This window comes from Mus musculus, chromosome 16, assembly GCF_000001635.26.
Source record: "Mus musculus strain C57BL/6J chromosome 16, GRCm38.p6 C57BL/6J".
NCBI classification, from domain to species: Eukaryota; Metazoa; Chordata; class Mammalia; order Rodentia; family Muridae; genus Mus; species Mus musculus.
Window position 1 is genome coordinate 91,412,089 of NC_000082.6, and position 14,087 is coordinate 91,426,175.

Here is a 14,087-nt window from a genome sequence, read left to right on the forward strand (position 1 = left end):
CTTCTGTCCCCATCAGTAAGAATGTTTAGTAGGCCTACAGATGAAATGGTCCGTGCCATGAAGCGTGGGGTACAGCAGGGATGCTGTGTCTGTAAGTTCATGGATTCATGGATGAAGCAGAGGAAAATACACATGTGCTGAATAAAATAAATGAATATAAACTTGGTGGCTTCGCTACTCACAAATATGGCAAATTAAGGCCAGTGCTGTTAATGAGGGAATGGAAAACTCTAGAAGAAAGTCAGTGTGAGACTATGAATTAAGCCAAGAGATAGGGGCCTGGAAAATGGCTCAGCGCTTAAGAGAACTGGCTGCTCTTCCAGAGGACTTGGGTTCAATTCCCAGCACCCACAAGTCTACTCACAACAGTGTATAATTCCAGTCCCATGGGATTTGGCACCGGTTCTGGCCGCTTTGAGCACCTGGTACACAGAGCATACATACAGGCAAAGCACCATACACCTAAACTAAAAATAAAATGCAAAATAAGTTTTAAAATATGGGAGAAGTGGAGAGAGGTAGATGCAGAGAGAGAAAGCCCAGTGCAGAGAGACCACTGTCCTGGAGAAGGGTGGAAGAAATACACTCACTGATGGTAGACTCTGCTGAGGCTGGCTGGTAAGCTTTGGAAAGAAGATACCCTGGTTAGAAGTGGAGGCTAGGGGGACCCAGAGGTCCTGAGATGCACATGTTTAAAGTATCAGGAATTGAAAACCAGTTAAGCTGCCATCAAGCATCTGGGAGAATTAGAGGTTACAAAAACATCAGGGACAAAGCTCAAATAAGGCCCTCCCAGGGGCATCAGAGGGAATACCCGGGTCTGGGGGCCAGGGCTTATACAGGTCCTTACAGGTGGGTTCTGTAGCTTCCACAGAGAGATGCTCACTCAGACAGAATGAGGCGAAAGTCCCTTGTTCTCTTTCCAGTTCTGTCTTAGGACAAGCACCAAACTTAGAATTCTGCACCTGGAAATGGCCAGTTAGTCTTCTTCGCTAAATGTTCCTTTCTGAAAACAAGGGAAGGAAATGACCGTTGCAAAAAGACAGTTCACTGAGAGTCAGGCTCTAAAACTAAACCGGTCTTCAGTGGTTACCAAGGGTTCCTGCAAACCCATCTCGAGCAGAAGATACCATAAATCAAGAGTGCATTTGGCACGCCTAGCCTGCCATGCCACACCCTCCTGATCCCATGACTGATGGGGAGGTAACAGACTACAGCCATTTCCTTGAACTGAGGGGATATAGCAATTCAAAGGTCAAAGGTCAAAGGTCAGTCTCTGTTTCCTGCCAGTATCTTTCACACAACCATTATAAGTTGGGGACCGTTTGATAGATAAGTTTCCACTGTAGTAATTTCTTATTGGGCCTGGCTGGTTCTAAGTCTTACATTATGTCCCAGGGAAGCCAGTTCTCTGTAGACTCAGATCAAAGAGCATGACTCAAGGTTACACGTGTAAAAGTGAGAGAGCAGAGACGCTGACACAGGCCCCTGTGGCTTAGCAAGAGGCCCCCCTCAGGAGTGGCGATGGTCAGAGAGGAGAACACAGGCCAATCTTCCTCAGAGTCTTTTGTTATTCCTTCTGTGGTTATTTTTGAGCACCTACTGTGTGCGAGGCATGTTCTTAGCACTGAAGCTACAACAACAAACAAAAACAAAGTCTTGCCCTCATCGAGTGCTCTAGACTCATAGGAAGACTGGCAGCAACCCAAGAGGCAGATATTTGACGGTACAGAGTGAATGCGGCTCTCAAAGTGGAAAAATCAACAGGAAAGAGGAATATATTCTTACCAGAGAGCCACAGTATACAGGCTCCCCAGAGTGACGTTTGAATGGATGGAGATGGAGAAGGGGTGAAGGGCCTAGCTACATAAGCAAAAGAAAAGTTGTAAACTATATATAGTTCTAGATGATAAATATTTATGAGTAATCCCTACAGTTACAGAAATATCATTTGTAGCTTTAAGGCTAGAAAATGAAAAAGAATCCAAGCCAGTAGAAGGCATAAAACAAAGAGAAAGAGAAGAATTTAATAAAATAAGAAATGTAAAAACATATTGTGTGTGTGTGTGTGTGTGTGTGTGTGTGTGTGTGATTGTGTGTGAAGCATGGTGATGGTGACATGCCTTTATGTCATGTCTGTAACAACAGTGTTGTCAAGACTTAGGCAGGAAGATCGAAAGTTTGAGGCTAACCTAGGCTACGTACTGGGATGACCCCTCCCTAAAAATGCCATTTTTACAAACAATATAAAACAATAGGATTGGAATAATCCTAAATTTATTAGATATTACTGTGAACATAAATGGATTTAATTCAATTATTACAGACAAAGGATTTTGGATCTTTTGAAACAAGCAAAAAAAAAAAAAATCCATCCATCCTCCTGAGGCACTGTAGATGGTGTATCAAGAGCCAGCGTTATCCTTCAGTAGATAGTTGCACATATATATGAGGAATTCGTGTTCGAGTGAAGTGTTTAAAATGTGGTTTTTTGATTGTCATTCTGGTGTGTTCTTATACTCAGCCATCATTGGACCTCCTGAGATGCAGATAGAATCCCTTGCTGAGTCTTTACACCTGCGTTTCTCAGCCCCACAAATTGAGAATGAGCCTGAGACGTGGACCTTGAAGAACATTTATGACTCATGGGCTTACAGAGTGCAATACTGGAAAAATGGGACTAATGAGAAGGTAAGGCCGCCTCTCGAGTGCATCTGACATGAGTATTGTGCTCTCCGCTCAGTTTGGTAAGCTGTGATGAGAGAGAGGAATGGGCACCCAGGGACCACGCGGGGAAGGCTCAGTGGGTAAAGTCTTTGCTGTGCAAACATGAGGGACAGAATTTGGATTCCCCAACACCCAAGTTTAAAGCCAGGGATGCGCAGCGGTAGTCACAGTGCTGAGAGATGGGGACAGGAGAATCCTGGGATCTCACTGGTCTGCTGTTTTAGTCCTTTGGGGAGATCCAGATTCCGGGAGAGACTCTGTTTCAAAAACAAGGTGGCCAGTGACGCAGGAAGGCACTGATGCCAACCTCTGACGTGCACACATACACATATTGATGTGTGCTCACACCTATGCATGTATACATATACATATTGATGTATGTACATATCCATGCATGCATGCATACATACACATATTGATGTGTGCACACATCCATGTATACATACATACACATATTGATGTATATGCACATTTCCATGCAGGCATACATACACATATGGGTGTGTGCACACATCCATGCATGCACATATACACAAATTGGTGTGCATACATCTATGCATGCACACATATATGACTGGTCAGAGTCTTGCAGAGTAGCAGCACTTCTTGTCCAGAGGGACTAAAGCCTGCCCCTCTGCAAGCCAAAAGCTCTGGAAAAGACACGGGGCAGACCCTTAGGACGAAGTCCACACAACAGACTTCCCTCTCCTAGAAAGGAAGTTGCAGAAGAAACAGGGCATTGTCAGCACTTGGCTGGGGGAAGTTGGGGTCAGCAGCCATGTGACCAGCTGTCAGCTGCCATGTGACCAGCTGAATGACCAGTTTTTCATCCCATAGCCCCCACAATAGCACAAGCCAGTCACTTCATGGGTATAGCCCCTCCCACTTCCCAAGATGTCTAAGGACACTGTTATTTTCTGTTACCCTTCCTATCCATTTTTTCCCGTTGCTCTCTTCTTTAGGGAGCAATTACTTTACAAGAAATTTTATTACATTTATTTCTTCATGCTGAAGGGCAGGCCACAGTCCTTGAGATCAAGTCACCAGGCCTTTCCAAACCTGAGTCATTTCGCCAGCTCACAGGACAATTCTTTTGAAATCAAAGCTTAATACCAAAAAGTCTGGCTGGAATCTTTCCTCTGTCACCACAGTGCTCTGATCACATCGATGACCTCGGCTTCTTTAGGTCCACAGAGTGGGCACAAGAACCCACTTCATTTGAGAAACAGGAAGTAGGTGCCAGTTCGCTGAACTGCGGTGGCATTTGCTGACAAAAGCCAAGCTTCTCCTGTTTTCTGGAACAATATGAGACTCTCTTCTCTTTATAAAGATAGATCTATTTATTTTTGGTCACACTCGGTGCTTCTGAGCTGAATACCTAAACTGGCATATATGCTGATAAAGTATTTACAGTTAATGTTTATCAGTTCCTTCTCATAAGTCCGAGAGGAAGCTCACTTGTGTTTATTGTCTTAGGATGGTAGAACGGCACACACACACACACACACAGGAGAACGAAACACAAATATCAAGTTAATTTTTTCACACCCCCTACACCCCCCCCCAAAAAAAAACCTTCCACTGCTTGGAGCTGTGCTGTAGTCTATTCCTGCTGCTGTGACAGAGTGGATAATTTATGAATGATGTTCTACAGGCAGCAGAGGAATCCAAGGTCAAGGCACAGTAGCAGGTCCAGTGTCCCATGAAGGCTAGCCCACTTCGCTTCTTAGGGTAATGGCTGATGCTGCACCCTTTGATGGCCGAGGTGAAGGACAAAGGGATGAACCATGCCTTGGTGCCTCTTTCAGAAGATCATTAATGGTGTTCATGAGGGCCCTTGGCAATCTCCTCCTGAAGACCCCAACTCAAACATTTTTTTAAAGATTTAATTTCTTCACTAATGTATGCGCATGTGTGTGCGCGTGTGCGTGTGCATGTGTACACATGCTTGAACACACGTAGAACTCCAAGGACAGTTGGTAGGAGTCTGTTCACCTTACCACAGCCTGGTCTTCCCTTTTACTATCATCACATTGGTGTATAAATCTCATCATAAGACACACATATTTAGACCAAGGCATGTAGGACATCTGCCTTGGCCAGAGGTGGCTTTGCTCACGGTCGAGACTCCAAGAAGAACATACCTAAGAGGCAAAACAAAATATCTAGTTTCAGAATCACTCACCAGCGCAACATCCCTGCCCTGGAACCCAAGGACAAGACCCCATTCATTACACCCCAGGGATGATCAGCATTGTCTAATTAAGGATCCAGTTTTGTAGTCACTGTGGCTGAGTGCCTCTCTCACCAGGCGTGACATGCAAAACCCCTGTTATATTTAGCTCCTTATCTAGAATACACCCACAGCCCTGGCATTTGGTTACATGTCCGTCCTTGGGCTTCACGTGATGTGCAAATGCTAGAAAGTCCGCTGACTCCTCCTTCATTCCCCACACCGTTGTATAACACTACCTCCTAAAGTGCTAACATCCCTCAAAGGCTGACAGATCAGTTCCACAAACTGATAGAGTGGAGGGCTTTGGAGAACTCCATTGTTTTGGTGGGAAAAAGCATGAAAACAGATCAGTCAAGAAATAAAGGGACAAGAGAGAGGAAACCCCCAAGAGATTTGAGAAGGACCCTCACCTCACCTTCAAAATCACATTACAAGGTTTGAGAGGCATTGACTAACAGAAGTAAAATCTAGACGGTGGTGTTTCTTTGTTGGTTTGTTTGTTTCTTTTGTCTTTCATTGGTGGTGCTTTGTTTATCTGGGGGAGTTGTCAGTCTCTTCCTGGGTTCAATAGATACAATGCAGTTCTTGCCATGGATACTGACAGGCTGTTTTGGTTACTGAAACTCAGAAGCGTATCATTAGCTATGAGTTCCTGGTATTGGAAACTAGTTAAGGACGATAGTCATCAGGGAAGAATGCAGGGGTATCCTGAAGAGAGCAAAAGCCTGAATCAGAGCCCACCTAGACACACATATGAGGAACCCCAAACAGCAAGGGTCACAAACGTGCTATGAACCGGAGCACGTGGAAGCCTCACTGAGGAGCAGGACAGGGAGCACGTGGAAGCCTCACTGAGGAGCAGGACAGGGAGCACGTGGAAGCCTCACTGAGGAGCAGGACAGGGAGCACGTGGAAGCCTCACTGAGGAGCAGGACAGGGAGCACGTGGAAGCCTCACTGAGGAGCAGAACAGGGAGCACTTTGAAGCCTCACTGTGCATGGTTCCTCTTACCTCATTAGGATTCCTATTATAAGAATTACAAACTAGGTAGCTCCGACACAGACATTTATTGCCCAACACTCCTGGAGCCTGAGAGTTCAAGATCAACATGCTGCTCCCCTGAAGATGTGGGATTCATGCCATACCTTTCCTTAACTCTTGAAAGCTTGCTTGGCTTCAAAGAGTGACTTTAGATATTGGCCATTTTCTTAACATGACTTTCTCCCTGCGGGCATACTTACCAATATGTCCAAACGTTTATTCTTTTAAAAAAATATCACCTTTAAAGCTCTCTCTCTCTCTCTCTCTCTCTCTCTCTCTCTCTCTCTCTCTCACTCTCCTTCTCTCTCTCTCTCTCTCTCGTGTGTGTGTGTGTGTGTGTGTGTGTGTGTGTGTGTGTGTGTTGGAATTAAAGTTATGAGACACCATGCTCAGCAATAAATTTAAATTTTAAAAGAGCCCACCTCCAAATAAGGTCACATTTCCAGGTGTAAATACATGCAGTTTTGTGGGATGTAGTTCAACCAGTTAAAAGTGATTTTTTTTTTTTTTGGTTTTCTTTTAACTGAATGTATTAGTTAATGAACAACACCATGGAAACCCCTTTGAGGGCACTGCCCACTACTCGTCCAGGGGATCACAATTGGGGAATATTTAACCCTCAGTCATCTGGATGAGCCAATTCTCCCCTGCCATGTCTTCAATGTATCTGCATCCAATTTGGCAAACCCCCTCCTTTTGAACTTGCTCCTACTAAGAGTCACAGCCACGTGTGCCTAGTGTAGCATTAGTGGTGACCTGACCGGTGTGAATCCTAGCCAGTGTGCCCTGCCACATCCCGAAGGTGTCTCACACGCCTGTCTGACAGCAAGGATATGAATATCTACTAGGAAATCCCACTCCATGTTTCCTTAGAGCAATCTGTACAGGTGGCGGGTGTCACCTATCCCCAAGGAGAATGCTGTTTGTAAGAATGGCACCCTGGGCCTCATGGGGAGAAGAGCCCGGCTGCTTTAACTGGGTACAGTATCTTTTTAAAGGGAAGTGTGATGCTTTCGATGCCACCCATGCAACAGAACTGAGGTCACAAGATGGTTAGCCTGCTTCACAGTTGGTCTTGCCCTATTCTTTGGGATACAACATGTGTCAGAAGCTGGAAGGAGTTCCAGCCAGGGAGTGCCTCTTTCTGATATTCCTAAAACACAAAGGTTCATAGAACATGAGGAAGGAAAATAAAGAGAGGGGCGACATCCTTCACTGCTATGTCTGTCTCCCTTCCAGTTTCAAGTTGTGTCTCCGTACGACTCTGAGGTCCTCCGGAACCTGGAGCCGTGGACAACTTACTGCATTCAAGTTCAAGGGTTTCTTCTCGACCAGAACAGAACAGGAGAGTGGAGTGAACCCATCTGTGAACGGACAGGCAATGACGGTGAGTAGAGACGGGGACAGCCTGTCACTGCCTGCTCAGAGCTCCGTGGGCCCTAGACACCATGGCAGTCAGCTCCAACTGCACCACAGGTCAGAGATCAGCCTTCTCCTTGTCTGCATGGTCTCCAGACCCTGCTTCATGCTCCAAACAAGGTGCCCTATGCTGAGGACGCTGGCTCTCTCTCGCCAGTCCAGGGCGCTGCAGGATGCCTCGATGAATCTACCTTTACTATGCTCTATTGTCCTTCCAGCTCTCTGAAGTAGGTTAATTGGTTCTCACATGGATACCCAGCAGAGACTGAGCCTGGCCACATCTTGTTTTTCCTTCCCTGCATCTCCAGTTTTGACGACACATAATGACTGGGAAGGGGGAGCTTGGAAAACATCAGTGACCTCAGATAGTACCATTACGTACTGAGACCCCTTGTAAAACGTGGTCCAGGATACAGTGGTCTACCAGGGTGTTCTCCACACTGTGTGTTAACAGAATAGTAGTTTAGGGTATGGTTCAGTGATCTATCATGTGCATCCCTGGATTCTACCCCACAGAACAACATTCTGTCTCCTGACAGGATCCAAACATTTTTATTTTAAAAAAAGAAATAGAAAAGCTGTTTGACAAACTCCCATTTTTCAGGGATTTTTAAAATCTCATTTAGACATCCCAGGGATTCAGAAAAGGAAGACCCCAAGGTTCTTCCGACTGCCCAGAGTCACCTGGCTAGTGGAGGACAAAGATGGAACTGAGGACAAGCTGGTATATCTCCAGATCACATCTTTAACTCTCTGCCTACGGACTAATTCCAAAGATAGCCTGACGCGTCCTGATCCTTAAAACAAAAATAAAAAAATAAAACGTGGTCTGCCAATAATAAAGTCAAACAGATCTACAGCCAGGGGAATAACTTCAGGCTCCGTCAATTGCTGTGTAGTTCACACACTAGAAAGCAGTCTCTTGCCCTCACCCTCTGTACTTATCCTGACGAGAATGTCCCCATTAGTCAGGTGTGTCCTTACCCACAATACCAGGAAAACAGCTGTTTTGTCCCACCACCCAGACCTGAGAGATCCCAGCAGCACTGGCTCACCCTGCCACACTAGAGGATGAGTAAGAGCCTGAAGCTTTCTCAGGAACTGAGGTGACCTCATGTTGTCAGATTCTTCCTAGCAGCCACACCAGCCAGCTCTCTGGATCCTCCATTTATCAGGAAAACTACAAACAGCCTCTGCTGAGACAGAAAGGGGCAAAGGGCTGTGCAGTGTGAAACAAGATCCCAGGGACAGGGTATAGTTCTTCCAATCTGCAGACAGTGAGGTGGGTTGGTCAGGAGACTGGTGGGTGTGGAAATGCCAACACAGGAGGACATAAGAGGGAAGGATGGAGGTGGAAGATGAGACAGTTTCTTCCCAGACTCTCACCCATACAAATGCTCAATCCAACCATCAGTCTATCCACCCATCCATTCATCCATCAGTCTACTCACCCATCCATCCATCCATCCATCTACCGATCCATCCATCCGTCCGTACATCCATCTGTCCACCCATCCATCTATCATCTATCCATCCATCCATCCATCCATCCATCTATCCATCCATCTTCTATCCATCCATCCATCCATCCACCCACCCACCCATCCATCCATCCACTCATCCATCTATATCCATCCATCCACCCATCCACCCATCCATCCATCCATCCACTCATCCATCCATCCATCCATCCACCCATCCACCCATCCACCCATCCATCCATCCACCCATCCATCCATCCACTCATCCATCTATATCCATCCATCCATCCATCCACCCACCCATCCATCCATCCATCCACTCATCCATCCATCCATCCACCCATCCATCCATCCATCCATCCATCCATCCGTCTATCCATCCACTCATCCATCTATCCATCCATCCATCCATCCATCCATCCATCCATCCACCCATCCATCCATCCATTCGTCTATCTTTCCATCCAGAGCAGGCAGGCTTCTGGCTGCTCTACAAACAGGTAAAGCAAACCGGATCTTGCTTATCATCCCCTTCATAGCAGAAACCACACTGTGAAGAGGATGCAGAAAAAAGGGGAAACCCATCAAAACGACCCTCCAGCCAACAGCCATGCCTTTGGGCCAGTGTGGCCAGATGGGCTTGATCTGAGGTTTTGTGTTGGGTCACGTTGGGTGTGTGATCCCTATAACTCAACCTGTGTGTGCTCCAAGAGTCTAACCTGCCTCACTGTCCCCACCAGAAATAACCCCTTCCTGGATTGTGGCCATCATCCTCATAGTCTCCGTCCTGGTGGTCTTCCTCTTCCTCCTGGGCTGCTTTGTCGTGCTGTGGCTCATTTATAAGAAGACCAAGCATACCTTCCGTTCTGGGACGTCTCTTCCACAGCACCTGAAGGAGGTAGGCAGAGTGGAAGGAGGCAAGACTTCTCTAAGGTTGAGGCTGTCCAGCACTGGGCAACATGATCTCCAAGAGCATACATGATACATGTCCATATGCTAGCCTATTCCCAAATGCCAAAGCAGCAAAGGTTTGTTCCAGAACTCTCCACCCCTGACCTGGGTAGCACCTTCTTCACTGCCTGGAGCATCGAGTCCTTGGGTTCATAGGTAATGGTTCTGGCAGGAAAAGAGGGAGCAGAATTTGATGTGAAGAATTAGCCTGCTTAGCCTGCACTGAGCTGCTGCAGAGGGTCCAGCCTGGGCTCACAGCTCTACTCTCTGCTTTGAGAGTGTCCTCATGTGATTGACTATGAAGTTTCCCTGGTGTTTTTCCCCCGACACATATTTTACAGACCTGCAGGATCACACATGCATCAAGCTTAGTTAGCATGCAGGCATTGAGCCGTCCACCAGCCTGAAGGTCTGGCTGCTCCACACACATGCTGCAGGGCCCGTTCCACCCTGTGCTCCTCCTGTGTCAGCACCCTTTGCCTCTCCCACAATGTGCCATATTCCCACAAGTGGAGTCTGATGTCTGAGCACCCGGGAAGATCTGCCAAGCAGAGCACTTCCTTCTCAGTGTGGGATAGACGAGCCATCGTTCGCCTTCTCCATGAGACTCCTCAAACTTGTCTGATATACAGTTCTTCCTAGAGAAGATTCCCCAACTCAGTGAGGTTTTATTTATTTATTTATTTATTTATTTATTTATTTATCTATTTTGTATTTTTTAATTGTATGCTTTATATATTTGCATTTCAAATATTATCCCCTTTCCAGTTTCCCCTCTGGAATCTCCCTATCCCATTCCCCCTCCCCTTGCTTCTATGAGGATGTTCCCCACCCACCCACTCCCACCTCATGGCCCTCAAATTCCTCTACATTGGGGAACTGAGCCTTCACAGGACCAACAGCCTCTCCTCCCACTGATACCAGACAATGCTATCCTCTGCTGCATATGCAGCTGGAGTCATGGGTCCCTCCATGTGTACTCCTTGGTTGGTGGTTTTAGTCCCTGGGAGCCCTGGGAGGTCTGGTTGGTTGATATTGTTGTTCTTCTGATAGGGTTGCAAACCCCTTCAGCTCCTTCAGTCTTTTCTGTGTTGGGGTCCCCGTGCACAGTCCAATGGTTGGCTGGGAGCATCTGTCTCTGTGGGGTTTTAAGGAACCCCACTATGAGCAATTTCAGCTGCCAGAATTCCTAGAAGCTGGGGACATGATGAAGGGACCATAGGTAATACAGGACAGTACCCACAGCTAGGAAGTGGGACATAGGAAGTGGGACCGTAGAGTTTCAGAGCAGAGAGAATTTCTGGACAGCAGTGCAAGCAAGTTTCGCAGCACCTAGGGGTGGAGAATCTCAGGGATGCGCTGGTGTGAAGTTAGTTGGAGCAAGGACAAAGAGATACAGGCCCTAGGCTCTGGGTAAAGGGTGTTTTCTTTCCCAAGAACCAGAAAGTAAAGTCTTCCCCTGGGATTTCTCCTGCTTGGCTACCCCATCAAAGAAACTGGTCAGACAGGAAGGAAGAGCAGGTGAAAGCCAGGCAGGTACAGGCAAGGGTCCTATGGGACTGAGCCCCCACCTCAGAGGCCAGCGGGCCTCACAGTAGCTAGGGGGATGTTGGGGTGTAGAGAAACATGATCAGGTGAAGAGAAAGGAAGCTGCAGAGCAAACTAACATCCCCCACACCCCCGCACCCCAGTCCAACTCACCATGCAGAGTACATAACAACTTGGCACATTCAGCTTCAGGGAGACTGAATTTCTGAAGCTGGATGGAGCTGTCCAACATGGCGCTGCTGAGCCAGCACCTGTCTCAGTATTACAGGGTTTTACGAAACACAGGACATCCAAAATAACATCATTTCAATATTAGACCAATACGTTTTTGAGTTATTAAGGTATTTTACGTTTTCTCATGCAAAATCTTCATGTCTCTCAAGACACACTATTCACACTCACAAGACACCCTCCATTCAAACCAGCCACATGTTGAATGGCTAGGAGCCACACATGGCTTGTGGCTACTGTACCAGACATTACCAGGTTAAAGGTCAAAATGGAGTGCCACAGAGGGTGCCAGTGAACTTGGCCCAAGAGACATGAGAGATACCATGACACATTTATCCATGGCCTGTGCACCCTCTTCCCCACACATACCTCCACCCCCCTCACACCCCACACATCTGCTTCCTAGAGAAAATGGTAGCCAGGAGTGTCCCTCAGCCTTGGGATCAGGCTAAGAGGCCATCTTGTTTTTCAGGAAGAAGTATTAGAGAGTAGCAAGTGAGCAGTTTACAGAGAAGTTTGCCCTGCCCTTTTTAGTTGTGGTTAAAAATGCAGGCAGCCTGGCATTCACACCTTAGTCACATTTCAGACCACAGCTCAGTGGCACCAAGCATCCACAGAGCCCGTTCCACTTGCATAGCAGACAATGTTCAGGAGTTAGTCCTCTAGAATGGAGTCGGGGATCACTCAGGTGACTAATCACACCTAAGTGTGTGTGAGAAGCATCATTCCCAGCTCAGCCATTGCAGCTTCTACTAAAAAACAAAAACAAAAACAAAAAACCAGAATAATATTCTGCTGAAGTGTCTGCACATTTGTGTGTCCATCCCTGAATGGCACTTGCCGTTTGTTCTACTGTCTGCCCTCTGTTAGCTCTAGTAGATGCGACTTGTGAGCCTCTTCTGCAAACCTGCTTTCGTTTCCCTTGAGAATATACCTACTACCCGTGAACATAGTCTCGCCAGGACTTGCTAGGTCGTGTGATAACTCTTTTCAAGGAGCTGCCATAATGTTACTGTTGCGTTTCACAGTTGCAACTTTCTATCCCTAAGATTTTGCATAAAATTCTTGTCAGCCCAGAAAAAGGAAGGAGCACGTGGGAGGGGGCAGGAGTGGGGAGGTTAGCACTTAAGTAACCGTCTTTTCGTTTTCCTGCAGTTTCTGGGCCACCCCCATCACAGCACGTTTCTGCTGTTCTCCTTCCCTCCCCCCGAGGAGGCCGAGGTGTTCGACAAACTAAGCATCATCAGCGAAGAGTCTGAAGGCAGCAAGCAGAGTCCTGAAGACAACTGTGCCTCAGAGCCCCCGTCTGATCCAGGGCCTCGGGAGCTGGAGTCCAAGGATGAAGCTCCCTCACCTCCACACGATGACCCCAAACTGCTCACGTCGACCTCAGAAGTATGACCAGAGAGCCACCTGAAAAAACTCCAAATCTAGAACTTCCTGATGCTGCACTGGTACACACAACCAAAGAGCTAGGTTTTAAACACTCTACTTGGGAATTTGCTGCCATATAAAGACTAATAATTTAGGGACTGAGGGTGTAGCTCAGTGACTAGAGCTCTTACTTGGCACACATGAAGTCCTAGCTTCGATCCCCAACACCATATAAACCAGGGATGGGGGCACCTACCTATAAGCCCAGCACTTTGGAGGTAGAGGCAGGAGGATCACAGTCATCTTGAACTATACAGGGAGTTCAAGGCCAAGCTGGACTAGAGACCCTGTCTAAGAGAGAGAGAGAGAAACTTTAATAATTATTTTTTATGGCCACTGAATGTAATTTGAGCCCTTTGTGCTCACTAAAACAAGGATCACATTTAACTTGTGACAAACAAAAATATTTTAAATGGGGGGGGGGGGCATGGAAACACTATGAAATTATAAGAATGCCTATAGACCACCCGCATCTCAAAAGTGGTTGGCCCCATGCGGGACAGACATGAACATTTTGGATTCCCAAGGAGCAAAGAGATTTCCTTCCTTACCTGTGTGTTTTGTATTAATATTAGTGTTCTGTAAATATTCTATATTTGTATATTTGTGTTAGCCTACTTCCTGCTGTTGTAACGAAATTCCTGGCGTAAACAATTTAAAAGGAAGAAAGGAAATTTAGGGGGTTTGTTCTGTTTTTTATTTTTTAATGTAACCACAGCTTCGAAGGTTTCTGTTCAGGGTTTCTTCGCCCCTTTGTTTGGCTCTGCGCTGGCATGTCACGCCATGATGGTGGCACATTACATCACAATGGGATGTGTGCAGGATGCTGTTCACCTCATGACAGCCAGAAAAAGAAAGGTGGGGAGGGCCGTGGTCCCCGGATTCCTCTTGAAGGGCACTCTTCCAGTGACCTAGACCTAGCTTACCCCTGCTAGGCTCTACTTCTTAGGCTGCACTGCCTTCCAACAGCACACAGCTACAGCAAGCCACCATTGTCCATTTAGCATATGGGATTTGGG

General features: G+C 46.8%; 1 protein-coding gene across 2 annotated transcripts in view; it reads left to right on the plus strand.

The window, feature by feature from the left end:
• Positions 1 to 13,746, plus strand: part of Il10rb (interleukin 10 receptor, beta) — a 19,678-nt gene extending 5,932 nt beyond the window's left edge. For both annotated transcript variants that reach the window (XM_006522924.2, NM_008349.5), the window contains exons 4-7: positions 2,525 to 2,691; positions 7,244 to 7,391; positions 9,645 to 9,802; positions 12,790 to 13,746. In XM_006522924.2, coding sequence (XP_006522987.1) covers positions 2,525 to 2,691; positions 7,244 to 7,391; positions 9,645 to 9,802; positions 12,790 to 13,035 — 719 coding nt within the window. In that variant the 3' untranslated portion in view covers positions 13,036 to 13,746. The remainder of the gene's footprint in view (positions 1 to 2,524; positions 2,692 to 7,243; positions 7,392 to 9,644; positions 9,803 to 12,789) is intronic.
• The last annotated feature ends 341 nt before the right edge of the window (positions 13,747 to 14,087 follow it).